A 19388-nucleotide genomic window follows, 5' to 3' on the forward strand; every position below is an offset into this window, starting at 1 on the left:
GCCGGGGGTGATGAAGCGGATTGGGGAGGCCGGGGTGGAGGGTACGTGATCTCGCACATCCCCTTCAGCTCACCCCTCTGGCCAGCCGTGCCCGAGGCTGCAGAGTATGGTTTTAATTTATGGTTTTCGAAGCGTTGCAAGTAAATCCCTATTTATTTAGGTTACTTTAATACAGAACTTCCTTTATCCCGCTGCAGGCTTACTCACTTTCAGGTGGATGCTTATAAAGCCTTACTCATTTCAGTCATGTTCCCTCGTTACCTGAACAGTATGTTCAGAGGTATGTGGTCAAGAAGAGAGGCTGACTACTTACAGGGGGACATTAAAGTTCTGATCAGTTTGGGGAAATATATAGCAGCATTTGCATCAACACAGCTTTTGCTGTATCTGTATCTGAGTTGGTGGACGTCAGCCCACTTAGGTTTTAATAGTTGTGTCGTCATTGTCCTACTTGGGATGTTGTTGCAGGTTAGATGCTTGTGAAATGTTAATGTGAAAATGTAACTCTTAAAGCTCGTGTTTTAGAAATCTGGACATAATCACAGAGGAAAAATCGAGAGGATAATTTTTGGAAGATACTGATGACTTAAGGAAGACGTGTTTAGGTAGCTGTAGTTGAGGTACTTTGAAGTGTGTGCTAACAGCATTGTTGCTATGCAGCTTGAACTAGCCCCTAGAAAAATGTGGGGACCTTGTATTACAACTGCCTTTAGAGCCTGGGCTGATTTCACCAAGATATTGCACAGTGAATACAGAATTGCATGTAAACTAAGAGAAATTTCTAGGTGGATACCTTTATACTAAAGCTAGAAAATCTAGGCCTTGTACCCCGTATAACCAGCTGATACTATGGGAACAAAGAAGTCTTTATTTGAAAATGTTGTCTGAAGGCTTCAAGACCCTTTTCCTTTATGTAGAAAAAAAGCGCCTTAATTTACATAGGTTTTGGAGGAGATTCATGCTAGATTTTCTTACTGTAAAGGTTGGATCTAGTGAGCACATTTTTCACTATTTCTGTTTGTTTAGTCTAGGCATTGAAAGGCTCAGTACAGAATGTTGGAAAAAGTAGTTTTATGAAATAGCCTTTAAGCTGCCTAAAGCTTCCAAGAAATCAGACCACTGTTCTTAAGAAACTAAAATCATGGTATTTTAAAATTAAAATACATGAGTTTATTTCTTCCTTTTCCTGCCATTAGCAAGCTACATATGGATGTTATACTGATATAGCAGTGTGTATAAAGTTGCTGTTTACAGAATATACTAACTCCCCTGTCTTGAATACAGAATTTCAGCATTATTCAATGGATGTGTAAGTTGCAAGCAAAGTTTTTTGTCAGTGTTTGTACGTTGAAAGGCAGTCAAACTGTGGTGTCAGCACCATTGAGCATGAAAACATATGGAATGACATAGTGAATGGAGGTATAACTAAATACTACAAATTACAGAGCCAAAAAATGGGAGGTTTATGCGAGTTGTGGACTGAAATGATTATTAAACCTTGTTTCTTTAAAAAAAACACCCTCTTTTTCATGAACGGTGATGCTGAATTTGTTATTTAAAAGTTTTAAGTCCCTCTCTGAAGGTAAAGTGGCTCGCATGATCTACACTTAAATTATTCTTGATTTGATGCTTTGAGCTACACCTGAACATGAAGAGCAGCCCCCCTGTTTCCTTACAGATGCTACTGAGCAGAAATGGCTGGGGGAGGGGGCAGGCACACTTGGAACGCCTACGTAGGAAGTTTGTTCTGTTTTCTAGTACTCACTTTTTAGCTGAAATAGAGTGGTGGAACCAGAAATGTTTTTAAAAGGGATCAGCTGAATGGCAATTAATTCCTTCTGTATTTAAAGTATGTATTGGAAGGACCAAATTTAACTTCTGAATATCAGTGAAAAAAGAATTCTGAAAAGTGTGTTCATCCTTGCTATGGATAAGGATCTATGGATTCTTGGACAAGGATGCTATGGATCTTTGCTGTCCATATCACTAAATACAGTCTTTATATTAGCGCTTTCTGTTTCCTTAACTTAATGACATTTCCGTGAAATCACCAAAATGTGAATTTTAGATTGTCTTGCTCTCTGGTTTACAGATAGAGATGGAGGACTTACCATTTTATTTTATTTTTTTAAAGTTCAGTCTGGGTGGCTTATGTATTTTGAAAAAGTGTTTAAAGTATTTTAATACTTTAGCAACAGAAGCGGTTTTGCTCTGCTTGCTTTATTATTTCTAGTTTTATTATAAGTCTATACATTAACTTAAGAAGTGGGATATTGTGTATTTATGAGAGATCCTTGTATCTTTGCATCTCTTTAATATTTGTGTTAAATAGATGAATAAAATAATTTATTTGTCAGGGGTGCGCTCCAAAGTATGATTTAAATAAAACTTCTTACCTTTGTGTGAGGAAAAAGCTTTAAAATTTTAAGGTAGATGAGGTACTTCATCTTTAACAAAGATGAAGCTGTTAAGTTAGTCTAGGTAGTAACTTGACTGGTTAAGTATGTGATAAGGGTACTGTACTATGCTTGTATTAAAACTCTAAAATGAGTAAGCAGTACATGAAATCAGATCATACTCCAAATCCTAGTCAAGGCAAGGCATCAGTTGCTCAACTTTATCTTTTTTCTTGTTCTGTCATTTTCATTAATCTGTTATCTTGTTGGTTTTATGGGCTGAAATTCTAAAGTGGCAAAACATATTTTGAACAAAAGTATGACGCTGCAGCATGACAGAGAAAACAATAAATAGGTGGAGGGAGAATAGTATCTCACTTCTGATAAGTGGGAGAACGCTTTAGTAAAGGTTAGCTGGTATTATTTTGGAATAGAATTACTAGAATGCTGCTGTGGGCAGCCAGATCCTTACCTGCTCTCTGTTTATAAGCAGCTATGTTATAACAGAATCTGTCTGGCCTTTAACAATTAATAGAAACATGCTGAAAAATCTTGTGGTCGCTTAAAGACTGATGTTGAGAAGTAGTTGTAGTTCATCAGGTTTGTTAAACAATGTGTGACTTGTTTTCATATTTTAATAAAGCATCAGTGTTATGCTTTAAAGAAATTATATTATGCTAGCGTTCAAGGATTCAACATCTAATTGGCCATGCAGTTTATGTCATTATGTAGAAGTGTAAGGTGTTTTTTGGCCATCTCTTAAATCAGAGGCTAGTAGAGACCTTACAATGAAACCACTACTCTGGTACTGAAGGTAACACACTGGGAAACATAGCTTCCTCCTAGCAAGAAGAGAAGGTATCTCTATCACAAAATGTTCTTCTCTTACAAATACCAAGAAGCAGGGGCTTATCTGTTTGGAAGGTAAACTCAGATAGAGCTGAGAATAAATTAAATTTAACTGCAGTTATGGATTATGAATATCTGCATGAGCAGATATCTGAAGTAGCAGTTAAAATTTGTAACTTGCTTGAATCCAAAATTGTGTTCAGGCAGAGACAGTAGGTTAATGGCAAAATTTGAAATAGTTGATTTCCAAGAAGGAATCGGGTGTTTCTTTTGGAGTCTGTGTGTGTTTGTGATGTACAGGAGAAAGGAAAGATAATGGTAGTCTGCCATACCATGTTCGTTCTTAGGCTTTTAGAGTTCTAGTGGGTAGCTCTGTTGAGTAGCTCTGGTATTTTTATCATTGCCTGTAGTAGTCTTGTGATTTGGGTCAGTTCATAGTAAGATGCTAAGTGGCATCTCTGAAATTTTCTTGCTATTTGGAAAAGCCATAAGCATTTAATCTTCAGGCTCAGAAAAGCTTAATTGGTTTGTTTATATTTGGGCAGTGTTGGGTGCTAGAAGTTGAATTCAGCAAGATGGAAATTTCTAGTAGTAATTGTGCTTTAGTGTTACTAGAAGGGTCTGTTGGAAATTGTGGAATGCTTGTTTTTCTTCCCATTCACCATGTAGAGCCAGTGTAGATATATAAGAATGAGATGTCTTCTATTATGGCTCCTGACTAATCAGCAGATTTTTTTTAAACGGTGTCCATTTTCTGCTAATACATATGTTTAATTTTTGATTTGTAAGAATAATTTCGTTGAAGTCAGTAGAGGTTTAGTGAGTGCAGTGGGACTGTGTGTGTGAATAAAGCTAGAGCATGCCTAGTTAATTAAAAGGCATAAAATTAAAAAAGGCGTAAAGATGAGCACTTTTAAACTGATGTACTGGTACCAGTCTCTTTAAGCTTCTGAAGCCTGTCAGAAAGCTTGCATATGATAAAAAAAGTGGTGGTGGTGGGATGTCTGTGCATTGAAGTACAGGGCTGCTATGCAAAGGGGTCTTAGTAGCCTGGAGAAATGAATGGGCTGACAGGAACCTTTTGAATTTCAAGAGAGGTAGGTAGGAGTCCTACATCTGGGCGGAAGTAATGTCATACATCAGTACATACCGACTGGAAACAAAGTGGGCTGGCAGAAAAAGACCTGCATGACCTAGTGGAGAGCAAGTTGAACATGATTCAGCAGTGCTCTTGTGTCACAGAAGCCCAACCACATACTGGGTTGCATTATCAAGAATGTAGTCAGTGGGTTGTGAGAAATGATTCTTCACCCCTGTTCCATCCTTATGAGACCATACCTGGTGTACTGTGTCCAGCTTGGGCCTTTCCAACGTAGGACACAGACTGGAGTGAGCCCAGCAGAACACCATCAGTGTGGTTAAGGGGCTGGAGCACATGATCTGTGAGGAGAGGGTGAGAGAACTGATGTTGTTGAGAGAATTGTTTAAAGGGACATCTTTGTCATCCACAAGTGTCTAATGAGAGGCTCTGGAGAAGAGCCAGACTTGTCTCCGAAGTACATGGAGATAGGATGAAAGGCAACAGACACAAGCTGGAATGTGGGATATTCTGACTAGACACTGGGGAAAAAAATACTGTGATAGTAGTCAAACAGTTTGACCAGCAAGTTCGTAGAATCTCTATCCTTGGAGATGTTTAAAACTCAAGTTCTTGAGCAACCTGCTCTCATTGGACTTGCTTTGAGCAGGAGGTAGGACTAGAGGCCACCCAGGTGTCTCTTTCTGTGTAATTCTGTATTACTAGTATAAGTTTGTTTTTCAATTACTGTGCTTTTTCTGTTTGAAAGAAAACATACAGACAGAGACTTCAGCTCTGTTGCCACACCTGGTAAAACGTTCCCCTGTGAACAAATTGAAAAATTTTAAAGTAGACTTTTTAGTTCTGAAGTTCCTATTACTGTAAGACAATAATGAATCCTTGAATCCTTTTCAAATCAGAGGCCGAGTTTTTCTGGTAGATAAAATGCTGTTAGGGTTTTTACTTTGAACAAGTTCTGGGTTGGAACCCTGAACATAGAACAGATATGAGATCCATAATGCTTCTTGAAGCTGCTTCTCCAAAATGTGAAGATAATTTTCAGTTTAAAATAGTTGTTTGTGAGATCCTTTGTACGTTCCCAAAAAATAATTTTGTCTATGATGTATTTCAAGACATGCCTCTGATTTTCAGCAGGACAAGGTTTAGACCTGTTTCCTATAGTTATATAAAAAAGATAACTGAAATGCCATTACTGTGCATCTTTGGTTTTCTTAATTCTGTCTATGGTATATTTTTTAACATCTTCCAATTTGCCTTCAAATGAGTTTGTCCACAAGTCACTTTTTGGTAACTAAAAAATAGTTGGCTCAACATTTACTAGGAAGTTTTAAGAAAACTGTTTATTAATCTCACTTCTAAAGTGATCTTTCTGAATTACTAGCTTACTTACAGTTTTACGCCTGTTTATCTGAACCATGTGGCTGTTTTTCAAGTTCTACAAATATAATTACCGTTGCATTTTTAAGATCAGTATTACATAGATACTAATAAGCACTAGAATTATGAATATTACTTAAATCTGAGTTTCAAAATACTTAACATATGATGTTAGTGATGGTTTGACCAGACCTACGAGTTGGCCAAATATTTGTAGTGGGAATATTTATGCAGGGAAGGCAAGAAAGGTCTGTTGCTCATTCCTGTGTTCAGTTAGTGGTATTTTTTCATGTTAACATGTATCCAGTTGAGTCCAGATTTCTTGTGAATGGTCAGCATAGAAGTTGGCAGAATCCTAAAGATTTTGGGACTAAGTGGAAAACCAAAAAATACTTGGTCTCTGTTGAAGTCAGGCTCATTTGATTGTTTTTGGTAATCTCTTAAAAACCTGAGGAAAGAGAGCAGTCACTGGTTACAGGACTAGATCAGTTTAGGATTAGGGGTTAGGCCACAGCTACCAGATGGGACCCTTTGACCACAACTGTTGGTAGACCTAAGGGGTAGTAGGAATTAGCCAATCCTTTAACCTTCCCAGTATACCATTGATTCTTCTGTGCTTGTTTCCAGGAGTTTGGCTTTAATAGGAAGGAAGTGTACGAATCCTATGGTTAGTTCATTTTACTCAGTATGAAATGTAAATAAGTTAATGTTTTATCATAGTAAATTTGCGTAACTATAAACTGCAAGAAAGTGCTGGTTAGTAGCCCAATCCTGAGTTGTCTAATGGTTGCATTAAACTTGTTAAACTAGTGCAGGTACTTAGTGTAGTTATGTTTTTCACCTGTTAAACGATTTAATGGTTGGACTAGATGATCTTTAAGGTTTTTTCTGATCTAGATGGTTCTGTGACTTCTAGCTTGTTTCATAATCCTAGTAAGGATTGTTGTCATTACTATAGTTCATCACTTCTACACCAATAATTGCTACTGGTATGAAATTGAGAAAATGTTGAGTTTGAGTTAAACTTTGTAATTAATATGCAGACTTATCTTTTTGTCTCTGACAAACTAGGTAAAACTTTGCTGCAATTTAGATAAAGAAAATAAGCAATTTAGTTCTTCTGTGGCAAAGAGTGTGAATTTTGATAAACAGTATTCTGTAAGACACTCTAGGGATGTAGTCTGCTTTTGCACTTCTGACTTATCTTGCATTTTCCCTTCAGATTGTATCAGTGTTAATACTCGTAATATTTGAATTGGGAGCACTTAAATATGCTTGCCATGAGTCTTTCATAAAATAGTATCTGCATAATAAGTAAAGTACCTCTGTGAGCATCAAAAGTAACCTTGTTTGAGGACCAGCTCTGCATCTGTTAATCTACTGTGTTATAACAGAATTGTACTAAGGCGATGGATTGCTCCTTTCTAGTCTGAGATGTCTGCACAGGAAAGCAACGTGAATATCCCTGGCTACAGAAGAAGCTTCATTCAGCACTTTTGCTTTATTGGACACCGTAAAACTCAGTTGTGCTGTACAACTCCCAATTTGGCTATGCTCACGTCTAAGAGAGCTGAGCTCATACTGTGTATCATTCTTCTGTTGGATTGCTAATAGGGGCTATCCTGTCTACCTTTGTTGTCACAAGACGTGTAGGAAACTAATTTTGTTGATTATTTTATCATTCTATTCATTATTAGCCAGTAAGATCAACAGTTCATCACAAAAGGGAAGACTCATGATTGTGTAAGTCTAATTACTTTAGAAAGTCAAGGTTTAAGGTGATATGCCTTCAGATTCTAAAATAGGTTTCTACAGTGTTTTATGAAGGGGAAGGGAAAAACCTAATTTCACAGATGCATTAGTCCATATTTTACTTAAGTAGTTCAAGCCAAATATGTATTGTTTTTTATTTTTATCTGAAAGTGAACGATGAGAAAGTCTTTTTAAGTTTTTGCTATGTTAGGATGTTTTTAAGTACAGGAAGCTATTGTGAAATAAGGTAACATATACAAATGGAAATCATGGTAGCTGTGTTGTATTTGCTCCCTTTTTGGATACTCTTAGAGCCTTCATGGTGTTTAGGTAAACCCTTCCACTTTGGAATAACAGTGCCCATATGGAAGAACTGTCCTGAGCTATTTCCACAAGTCTTCAAACTCTGGGATTGTGAGTGAATTAGCATAATTGATTTAAAATTGTCTGAATCCTGTGATTGCTTTATATGTAGAATTACTAGCAACCCAGGTAGGATAGACTTTTGGGATTGACTACAGAATCTGCAGCAAATGGTTTTGTGTGTTTATAGAATGACTAATTGAAACTATGGCTCAAACTGATTATTAAAGTGTACGTTATCTGCAGGATTTTTCAGTTGTTTTGCATGAAGGACAGAACTGTGCATAAAAAAGTAAGGAAAAAGCATCTTGCATTCCTGTAAAATTGCTTGTTCATTTAGGCTTTCCTGAATGGGGCTATCCAGAACAGGATTCCCTTGCACTGTGACCATTCTGAGGCTGAGTATTTCAGTTAGGTTCAGGCAGCTCCTGCCCATGACATGTACCTACTTGAGCAGATTCTCCCCTTGTGCTCTGCTTTCATGAGACCCCACCTGCAGCACTGTGTCCAGCTCTGAGCCCCCCAATGTAAGAAGGACATGGACCTGCTTGAGTGGGTCCAGAGGAGGCCACAAAGATGTTGAGAGGGCTGGAGCACCTCTCTGATGAGAACAGGGTGAGAGAGTTGGGATTGTTCAGCCTGGAGAAGAGAAAGCTCTGAGGAGACCTTGTAACGGCCTTCCAGTACTTAAAGAGGGCCTACAGGAAAGACGGGGAGTGGACACTTTATCAGGGAATAAAGCGATCGGATGGGGGGTAATGGTTTTAAAGTGAAAGAGGGTAGATTTAGATGAGATATAAGGAAGAAATTCTTTACTGTGAGGGTGGTGACACACTGGCACAGGTTGCCCAGAGAATCTGTGGCTGCCCCCTCCCTGGCAGTGTTCAAGGCCAGGTTGGATGGAGCTTTGAGCAGCCTGGTCTAGTGAAAGGTGTCCCTCCTCGTGGCAGGGGGGTTGGAACTAGACAATCTTGAAGGTCCCTTCCAACCCCAGCCATTCTGTGATTAAAACTCCTCGGTACTGTAAATATCTTGTGTAGTTAAATGTAGACTATGACTGTGTAGGGGCCCTTACACCAGTAGGGATGGGAGTGTAAATAGGCTGTTATGTACACTGGTTTCATGGCATAGCTTTATCAGTTTAACCATACTATCCCTGAGCAGGACAAGCAATGATTGTGTAACTGCACTTAGGGCTTATGCCAGCACAGCTGTGTCAGTTACACCTCTGCGTGTCCATGATTGATGCAGAGATTTTGTTAGAAATAGTTTAGAAGGATGCTAGAGCTGAAGTTTCAAAATTCTTCGAAGTTGTCCTAAGGCAGTGCCAAGAAGCAGTGTCACATTCCTGCAGCCTGGTCTCCTTTTCCCACTTTTATGATCCTTCTCTTACTTGCAGTGTTTGTGTTGAATCAAATCAGGGAGTTGCGTTAAAATGGAGGAACTTTCTTACTAAGTTTTAATTAGGATGCTTCCTGCACCATTGTACAAACACTTGCACAAAATCCTGCCCCCTCTTTTACATTAGTTTTACCAGGACCGGGAGGAAAGTGGGACCTTGTCAGCTGTTAGACTGGCCTAAGCTGCTGTACAATCTCTTATGTTTTTTGGTGAAGTGATATTTTAGCAGCTGAATATTAGCAAAAATAGGTATTTAGATATTAAATAAAGTTTTACTGGAACTTGGTGATGTTCCAGGTCTAACTCCTTGTAAAATGAAGACTTTAAGATTTGAGTTGTTTTGTGTTCTGACAGGAAAAAACAAACAATCTCTTGGTATTGTTCTTGTATGTAAACATATGTAATAATGCAGAATTGTAAGGTTGGCACAGGTTTAGTCACTTCTTAAGAAATTTTATTAAAGAATCTTAAGATGCATTTAATAAGTAAAACCATGATAAATATATCAAAAATCTAGTCTGAATCTCTTACTGGCACTACAGAATTCACACAGTATTCATATCTTTAGCTTCTTGGATGTATTAAAATGCAAGTTATTTATTAGTAACATATTGATCAGTAAGTGGAAAAAATAGCATGTAAAACTCACATTTTTATGAAAACAGACATAATTAGGAAACACATGTCAATGCAGTGAGATGAAATAAAATGTGAAATGCGGAAGAACTTCAAGACTGAAATTGGTAGTAGGGTCAAAGAATGTTGGAGTGTTTTAAGAAAATGCATTTCTTTGTATTGACCTTTTCTTATCTAGGAAAACTGCTCTTCAGTGTGCTTTAGACAGACTTCTTTCTTCTTGCCCTGCCCCAAACATTTGCTTGTTTCACAGATGAGCGTTGCTCTGTGCTTTGAAGGTCAGCAAGAGCACTCTCTGAGAATGCAAATGTGATCTGCTGATCTCAACTAATAGTGCAGTGTGTGTACTTCATAGCAGTGACTGTGGTAATTATGTGACATTTCTGCTTCTCTTTTTAATAATAACAAGCTCAGACTCTGGAGATGCACTTGATTCCAGCTTTTAAGCTGGAATGAATGAAGGAATACTTCCAAAGTGTTGAACTATTTCTTCTTGCTTTGGTAGCCCTTTGTAACTGGGGGGGAAATAAAATCAACAATTTTACACACCTCAATATTTTTGAAGTTGAATTTGCCATTTTACTGCAGGACAGTGTCCTGCACGTTGCTTCTCAGTAGCGATATATCCTGCTTCTTTGCTCTTTTTCCATTTCTTACAAAAGCATGAGCTAAAGCAGGTACAATGTACTTATCCTGAACTACTCTGGGGCAGCAAAGGGTTAGGAAGGTAGAGTGTTCGTTTGAAAAGAAGTGAGGCCAGGGAGATGAGAGTAGAGGCTAGTGATTGACTACTTAAGACAGCAGCCTAAGAGGTGAGTTTTTGTTAGGATCCTCCCTTTCTAGCATACCAGGGAAGTGGAGAGAGATGAAACATTTCGACTAAGTTGAGAGAGTTAATGGTATCGTAGCAAAAGAGTGTAAGAAAATAACGTGGCAGTTATAGCAAAACAAAATTACTTTTGAATATTTATCCACGAATTTGCAAAGTGTTGGTAAATAGGATAAGAATGAACTTGCTTTTGCTTTTCAAGTTATTAATTTAAATAATTGTTTAATGATGTAAACGGCTGCTGAAAGGTTGGATTTTTCTGCTCAACAGTTATGCTGATTCAGAGTATTCATGGCCTTTTGCAAAAATAGTGTTATATAGATTTCATTATGATAGTCATTCAGATGATCTTTTCCTATAACACTCTTGAGAGATACTTTCATGCCGGATTTTGGTGTAGACTGTTGTGATAGACTGTAAAATGGGGGGGAGAGTAAGAAGGGTTTTATGAGACACCAGTAACTTTTTAATAGCATAGATTAATTTTGCTAGCATGGCTTCAGACTAGGGTGAAATATTTCTTATTTAATTTAGCTCATTAAATATTGATCCCTGTAGAGTCAGTATAAAATGTTTGGATGTTCAAAAGTACCTACTTTGCATTTCTAAATCATAGTTGTATTAAGGAAGTAACTAAATTTTGATTAAATTTTAGGTAGGTTAAAAATTGTTTATTGCCAGTTTACCTCATAGAGGCATAAAAAAATATTTTAAATTGTCTGAAAGATATATAATTTTTTTGTTGCTGTGATTGAGAAATAATTAGTGATAGAAAACATTTTGTTTTAAATGCACGCCCTCCCTTGCAAGTGAGTGGAATTTGTCCTTGGTTGAGAAAATTCCGGATAAATTTTTCAAATTTATTCCTTAGTATTTGCCAAAATCTTGACATGTACATTCTTTAACATTTTTGTCACTTCTTGGAACTTTTCCTTAATGTCTAAGTTTCTAGTCATAAAGCACTAAATGGTTACAGTGTTTTAATACTTAGCTGCTTTTATTACAACTCGATTTGTTTATTTATACACATCATTTATCACTTACGTGTGCCTTTTCAGGTTAAGGTTTTTCTGTTGTTTTTTGGGGGGAGGGTTATATACAATGTTTGTAGAGTTTTCTATGGGTTATTTTCTGTAAAAACAAAGTAAATGAACAGAAAATAGTAGTACTTTATCAGGTATAGAGTATGTTCCCTTTAAGATGGAGGAAAATCAAGCTACAGGACCTATAAAATCAGACTGCAGGTAGTGAATTGCTGTATAGAATAGTGGGATTTTGGAAGCAACCATTGTGTTTTAAATTCCAAATGTAATTCTTTCTAAAGTAGGTTGGGTTTTTTTGTTTGTGTGTTTGGTTTTTGTTTTTATAAATCCTTATTTACCATCTCAGCATTTATACCCAATGATACTTGATACGAATTTTGCACATAGTATCTGAATATGTAAGGTGAGACAGATACACTTAGAACATACAAGTAATAATTCATTTTGACACTACTTTATTATTTTTACTAATATAATGTGCTGAATTGAAGCTGTTAGTATTGCTAATAAACTTTTTTTTTTCCCTTCTTTTGTTCTAGCCTCAACAGTTTAAACGATAGTCTGTATGCTGGCAGATGTGTAGTGGAGAATTTGGCTGGTTAAGTTTCTTTAGAGTAATTTTATTATGCAGGGATCAAAGGTCTAATGTTAAGATAATGTCATGGGGTGAGTAGGTAGAGCTGGTTCATTTTAGAATAATCTCACTCAGATTTTCTTTTTTATATGCCATCATTATCTGGTATTAAGTTTAGAATGTGTTTTGTAGCCATGACTGACATGGAAGTGTGAGGGAAATATTTAAAAACGTGTTATTCCTGCAGTTATGGTTAAACCTACCAGTATCTATCCATACATTGCCAGCTCTAATAATTGGCATTTTTGTGCTGGTTACTTGAGGTTAACTTTTTTCTGATAGCCTATGTATCAAAATAACTGTAGAATTTTGAAGCTTTTTAGAAAGTATAAAAAATTCTGATGCACTTGGAATTCCTGCTTCTAAAACCCAAAAATTTAATCTACCTTGAGTCTTCAGGAAGTTGACTTATCTTAAGATCAAACTTGAAATGTTTGAGGTTTTTTTCCTAAGTAAGTAGTATTTTTTATGTGGGAAAGAAATGTTTAGAACAACAGTGCAATTTTTATCATCTTGTTTTAATGTTCTCTTGTGATACTGAGATGTTCCAGTTTTGTCTTGGCTCTCTTTGGTTTTTATCTTTTTTATCATTTTTATAATTTTAATTAATGGAGAAAAAATTTTATTTTTAAGAGTGGAGGTATGGGACTAGTGAAGAGGGTAGTAGGCCCTGAATAACACATAAATAAAAGTTTGTTTTAAAGGCAGATTGGAAAAGAGAGAAGGAGATGGCATGGAAGGCTCAGAAGAAATGGTGGATTAACTGCCTAAAGAAGGCAGGCCCTTCTGAGGGACTCCTTCTTAAGGCCTGAACACTAAGATGATTAAAAAGAACAGAAAGGCTTGTTGTGTGCTTAGAGTAATATTACAAAGTCCAGGGCTGCTCTCTACAAGGATTTTAAAGACATGTGTGATAAAGTCCTCACAGTGGCAGAACTTCCTCTTCAAAGTTTCTGCTGTAGTGGATTGTGTGTTCTATACAAGGAAGATATTCAGATATAAAACTAGACAGTATAATTCTAGTTTTTGTTGGTTTTTTTTTAAGATGAGGCAGTCAAAGACAAGTTAAAATATTACCAATCAATAGCTACTGTGATAAATGTGCTTGAGTGTTCAGTCTTTGGAAGATACTCACAGAATGACTCTTCATGTAGGATGAATTGCTTTGGGTTTCTTTTTCGAGATAAGACTTTTGTAATGGATGAAAGTGCCTTACATGAATCTTCCCCAACTTTTCTGCCTAACGCCTTTAGTTTAATCTCCATGCTTGGGTTTAATCTTCACAAGGCAAAATAAAATTGGGTAAGCATGGCTATAGCAATGCATAAAGAGTCTCAGCAGCTGGAATGGTCTCAAAAGAAATGAATCTTTTGACTAGAACCCTACTGTGAAGCAGAGGATGCGTTGAAAAAAGGTTATGCATAATCCAACTAGAATATGAAGGAAAAAAGGTGAGGGAATGGCATAATGCATAGTGTAGTATGTTGCATTAACACTCCTTTGTCTCTCTTTGGTTTTGGTCAGTGTTGATCAAAATTATTTTCAGGTGTGATGATGGGAAGTTCTGCTCATGTAGTATTGGACTTGTAGATTCCTTAGAAAAAGATTCTGATGTTGGTGGAGTGTTTTCATGTTAACAAGAAATGCTAGTGGGAACTGCATTGTTACAGAATTTAAATTCTTTGAGATTATGGAAGTAAATGCTGCTGGTGATGGCATGGCACATATTTCAGGAGTTGCTCACCCAGTAATTTAGTCACCAAACTTACTGAATCAACAGGAGGTGATGCTATTTTAGATTTGGTATAGAAGTGTAATGAGGTCTTTGCAGAAGAGCTGCTACCGGAGAATCAACTGTGTTGTGAGATCACAAGCTGATTCATAAATTCTGTGCTAAGATCATTGGTGTCAGAGGCATGCTTTTGGAGAACTCTGCTGTTGGTAACGTTTTAGAGACAGCTCAGATGATTATGGTGGAGGCCAGGGATTTATTCTGTTAAAGCTGTTAAAATTAAGTAATTTTATGTGATCCTCATTAAGGAGAAATATTGTAGGAAAACACTCCAGATTTAATTGGATGAATAATCACTTCACTATAGTTATTGCTCCAGGGTTGAAGGAAAAAGCAGGAATTGCATCTTGAAAAAGCTGTGTTGCACCATGAAAGTCTTACCAGAAGAGGATGAAAAAAATTCTTCAGCTATGTGAATTTGAAAAAGCTTTTTTTTTTTTTTTTTTTTCTTTTTTTTTTTTTTTTTTTTTGTTTTGAGGACATGGTAGAATTTAAGCATGAACCCCAAATTAAATTAATCCTCACACTGGAACAGTGTAATACAGCCAGCCATTTTTCTTCAAGGTTCTGTACAAACGAAGTAAGGGTATGGGGATAGCTACAGCTGTAGTAATAAAAGCAGTCATCTCAGGTGCGGAGCAAAGAGGACTCTTGAAAGAAACTGAGTTCAGCAATGGGGGTGAGTGTTTTACCAAATTTGTGGAGTCAGTAAGGATTTGTTGTGAATAGAGCTATTGTGGTACTAATTGAAATTGAATATCGAGGCTGCTACAACAGTGTGCAGGGCACTGGAGAAAAGTAAAATGCTAAGTAGAAAATTAAACAAGCTGCAGCATGGGTTAACCATAGATTGGATCATTGGAATTCATTCCTTTTGCTATTGTTTCAGTCCCCCACACGGAAAGTTCTGGGTTCACTTGCAAAGAACAAGAACTCCTTGCTGTCAGCTTGGGATTTACCAGTTGAAGTTGACTGAGGGAGAGCAGGAGAACCTGAGTAAACCTTAGAATGACTGCATTACCTGAGCAGGTAGTTTTGGTGATTTAACAACTGTATTGGCTATTTAAACCTATGTGGTACTTTGTGAATTAAGAAGTAATACACAGGGGCAATGTCTCTGAGAAAGCACTGTGCAGTCACTGAAGAGGACACAAACTTCCATAGGAAGCCTTGCTGGTACTCTGACATTTGATCTAAGCATCATGTCATGCTGCCACAGAAGAAGGGAAATTTCATGTTAGGTTTTACTGGTTGTAATGTATTTTCAGTGAATGCATCAGAGTGTTTGTGGCACTGATTCAGAGACTTCATCTAAATTCCTTTATGTAGGGTTGGTTAGGTGATGAAGGGATGTGGGGTGAGGAATTTTAAAAAGAATCAGTATAGTGAGATTAAAGTTTCAGCTTGTTTAAAGCAAAATTAAGCCTGAAAAAGGAAATGAGTATAAATACCCTATATTTTGCAGGGGAATAAATACTAGAGATACAAAGAAACTTGTTGAAGCTGGGAAACAATGCTGTCACAAGTGGGTGTAAATAGATTATAACTACCTAAATTGTGGTTTAGAAAGCTTTTAACAATTGTAAGGTGGTGGAATGAGCTGCCAGTTGGAATAGTGAGAGCAACAAACTTAAAAGGAGGCTTGGAAAGCTTGCCAGAGGAATGTTTTGCCTATGATTGAGTTTGGATTCAGAGAGGGAGTTTCTTACAGTGTCTGGCTGTTGGAGAGGGCTGTCTCTCTGGGACAGCAGTCTGTCCTTCTGCTGCTCAGTATTATGAAAACAAAGCTTTGAAGAAAACTGTTTCAGTTGCTCTCTGGTAGGGCAACTTATGAACAGTAGCAGGAAAGAAAATAAATCCAAATTATGTTTAAAAACATAATTTCATCAGTTCTGCTAATAACTTTTTTCTCTGATGTCTGTCTTAGGTAATGAAAGCCAATGTGAGATCTGGTGCTGATCTTAAAACAAAAATTTGATAAATATAAATTAGTAAAACAGAACCATTATATTTAGTATTTAACTGGGTTTTGAGCATGGCACATTCTTAATTCATACTGTGGTCGAATCTTTGCTTTTTGAAGTGCAGTACTTGGCCTCAACTATGCAGTTGCAGGTGTTGTCTTGTTTGTGTGGGCTGAAAGGTTCTTACCCAAGTTTTAAAGACAAATATGTGTAACTATAGATGTAAAAAGCTCGCAAATCACTATTGGATAATTTAATGGAACTTTTAATTAGGGACTTATGTAGTGAAACTTTTGCTTTGTTGTTTCTTTATATCTGTGAGCATCTCTGGTCCAAAGATCACCTTCTTTGGTGGGGGGGCTCTGAATCTATAAAACATTTACAGGAAGGAAATAGAGGTAATCTCCCAGCTGTTGTTCAGTCAATTCTGCATCTTTAACGTCATTGGTAGCTTCAGTAACCAGTTAATAGCAACCATTGGCTTTATCTGACTTAACTCTTCTGTAATGGCTGTCAGCAATCAGGTTTACTATGAGGGAGAAGAGAAGCGGAGCTGCACAGAGCTTCTTGGTGTAAACTAGTTGGAACAATTTTAAAGGATCTGGGAACATGATTTTTTTTTTTGGGGGGGGGGGGAAAAACCACAAAAAAACCAAACCAAAACCAAACGACCAAAAAAAACCCCAAAGGATTCAGGAAATCTGTACTGCAGTCAGTGAGCATGGTATACAGAAGTAGCAGAACGGATAAACCTGTAATTTATTACCTTCAAAAACTTTATGATATATTTTTCGAAAAGGAGATTCTGCCTTCCATCCCCCCTCCCCCAATTTTACTGGCTGGAAGATTTGTGTGAATTTCACTAATGCTGCTCTCTGGACTTGGAAAGCAAATTTAATGGAATGAGGAGCTCTGGCTAAACGCTTCTGAGAATCAGTTTCTGGAAAACATATGTTTTTTGCAGTGTCAAAATACAGTGTTTTTATTTTGTAGGCAAGTTGATATGGGGTGTGAAAATGTTGAGGAGGTGACAATGAAATTCAAGTGTATAAATAAATTGTACCTTATGCCTAAATATTAAAGATAAACATAATCTTAAGCAAGACTACAGTATTCTGTTTCGATCATCATATTGTTTTAAAATAGTGAGCACTTCATTTGGGGAAGTCTTTCTGTATTCCAGTGAAAGTGACAATCGTTTCTACTATTAAATTGCTCTAAAAAAGAAAAAAAACAATGTGTAACATGGTCAATTTAATTTCATAGTTTAAGATATGTAGAACTAACATCTGATTTGAAAGATCATGGTCTTTTTAAAATGTAATCAACTTAAAATTTAACTTTAGATATTATATTGCTCGGTTGTTTTGCTTATTTTAGTGATATTATAAAATTATTGGAATTTCTAATGCATCACAAATAGTTCATTTTTAATGAAAATTCCAAATGGAAAATAGCTATTCACTATATTCTAAAATTTTTATTTATATATTTTTTTACAAGCTGCTACTCTAAAAATTCAAAATACCATATCTGGGGGAAATCTGTATGTCAAATGCTTACTTATGATTCTTTGTTTCTCTGTTTATTTTTAAGACGAGCAAAAACCAAATTAAAGTAGATCTTGTAGATGAGAATTTTACAGAATTAAGAGGAGAAATAGCAGGACCTCCGGACACACCGTATGAAGGCAAGTAATGTTTTTCTATATGCAATCATTGTACACTTCAAATTATGTGTCTTGAGATGCTTTGTTTGTAAAATTAATTTAAAGCATAAAAATGTAGAACTATATGCTTTAAAATAGTCTGATTTATTAAAAAAAAAAAATACAAATTTTAAGCTTGAAAATTATTTCAGTTCAAATTGTGTTGTCTGAAGACAGATCTGTTCCACAGTAGGATAGACTATCCCATATCAAAGGTTAATTTACAGATATAAACTGTGCAGGGTAATTGGTGTAATTCTGACTTTTAGTTGTTTACAGTCTTGACAGTTTAGCCATGAAACATCAAGAAACTGAACTTCAGAATCTAATGTAACTGTACATGTTTTTGTGATCTGATGTGGTGGTCATTCAAGAACATGTTGCATTTTTCTGTCTCAAGGAGAGATGCCATTGCAGATTAAATTTGGGATTAATCTCAGGCATCTGTGGGGCCCAGTACTTAATTTATACTGGAGTGGAGGACTCTGTAATAGAACTTCATGTCTATAGCTTTCTTCAAAAATTACACCTTATTGACTTTTTTGTTTGTTAAAGCTGATATCAGTAATTATGCATCTCTTCAGTCTGGAAAAAGCGAGATAACTTATTACATACAGAAGTTTTAACAGCAGCTAATATAGTGTACTTCAGAGATACCAGATTATTCAGTAGTGCTTGTATTTATAAAGGTTCTGTTTGTATATAATATATATGGATCTAGCAGACACATTTTCTAATAAAGTTCCTTGATAAGTGGGGATTTTTGTTTCAAAATTCTATTTTAAAAAAAATTTTGGTTACTTTATAATGAAATTTTATTCAACTTTTCCATGCTAGGTATCTACTTTGATTGGAATTTGAAATTCCAGTTAAAAAGAAAGTCTCAAGGAATGTTACAGGCAAATAAATTGTTTTGTTGGAAATTAAAACAATTTTCCAAGTTTTCAGTTGCTCTAGTTGCTCCATGCCATAGGAGTTGGACTTGAGTGTTGTCCAGAGACGTGATGCATGCCATTTGTCATTATTTTGAGAAATAAATTCTCAAGTGGGGAAAATATCTGAAAATTGTTGTGTAGGTATAGGTGTATATGCGCTCAAAAGCGTTATTGGCTACTGATGAAAAATCTGGTGGTTGCAATCTTCGCTAAGGAGGACATCCATTGTGATTCCTTCTCTGGGCTAGGAGCTGCTGGTGCAGCAGCATTAGACTTGAGAGCCAGGGAGAGTCTCCCCAGTGTTGTGGGGAGGAGTGTGTGTGTGTGTGTGTGTGAGGAAACAGCTTAACAGAGATTCACATTGGAGAATATTGTACAGGGGCAGAAGGTATCAGAAGCTGAGGAGAAAGGATATGAGCCTGGAAGGGAGAGAGTAGAAAAGTAGAAGGCATCTGTAATGGTAAGGATGCCCCTCCACCCCCAACTGAGTCCCAGAGTTCCTCTGCTGTCGCCCACCCTTCCCTCCCACATGTGTCTCTATCCTCATCAGCCACTAGTGTTTAGTTGACACAAGATCGTGTCTGGGAAGAAGATAATTTCTTCTGGTTAT

The 19388-nt window shown here is 36.7% G+C and overlaps 1 protein-coding gene across 2 annotated transcripts in view; it reads left to right on the top strand.

The window, feature by feature from the left end:
• The first annotated feature begins 206 nt into the window (after positions 1–206).
• The window catches only part of UBE2K (ubiquitin conjugating enzyme E2 K), a 44045-nt gene continuing 24863 nt past the window's right edge, over positions 207–19388 (top strand). Inside the window, exons 1-2 of one of the 2 annotated variants that reach the window (XM_026846704.1) lie at positions 207–280; positions 17732–17825. Coding sequence is in view for 1 of the 2 variants with exons in the window: in XM_026846703.1 (XP_026702504.1) it covers positions 6386–6388; positions 17732–17825 (97 nt within the window). In the remaining variant the exon portion in view is untranslated. Of the gene's footprint in view, positions 281–6338; positions 6389–17731; positions 17826–19388 lie in introns of those variants that run through there. The other variant, XM_026846703.1, reaches the window with a different exon arrangement.

This window comes from Athene cunicularia, assembly GCF_003259725.1.
Source record: "Athene cunicularia isolate RWA chromosome 4 unlocalized genomic scaffold, athCun1 chr4_part1, whole genome shotgun sequence".
NCBI classification, from domain to species: domain Eukaryota; kingdom Metazoa; phylum Chordata; class Aves; order Strigiformes; family Strigidae; genus Athene; species Athene cunicularia.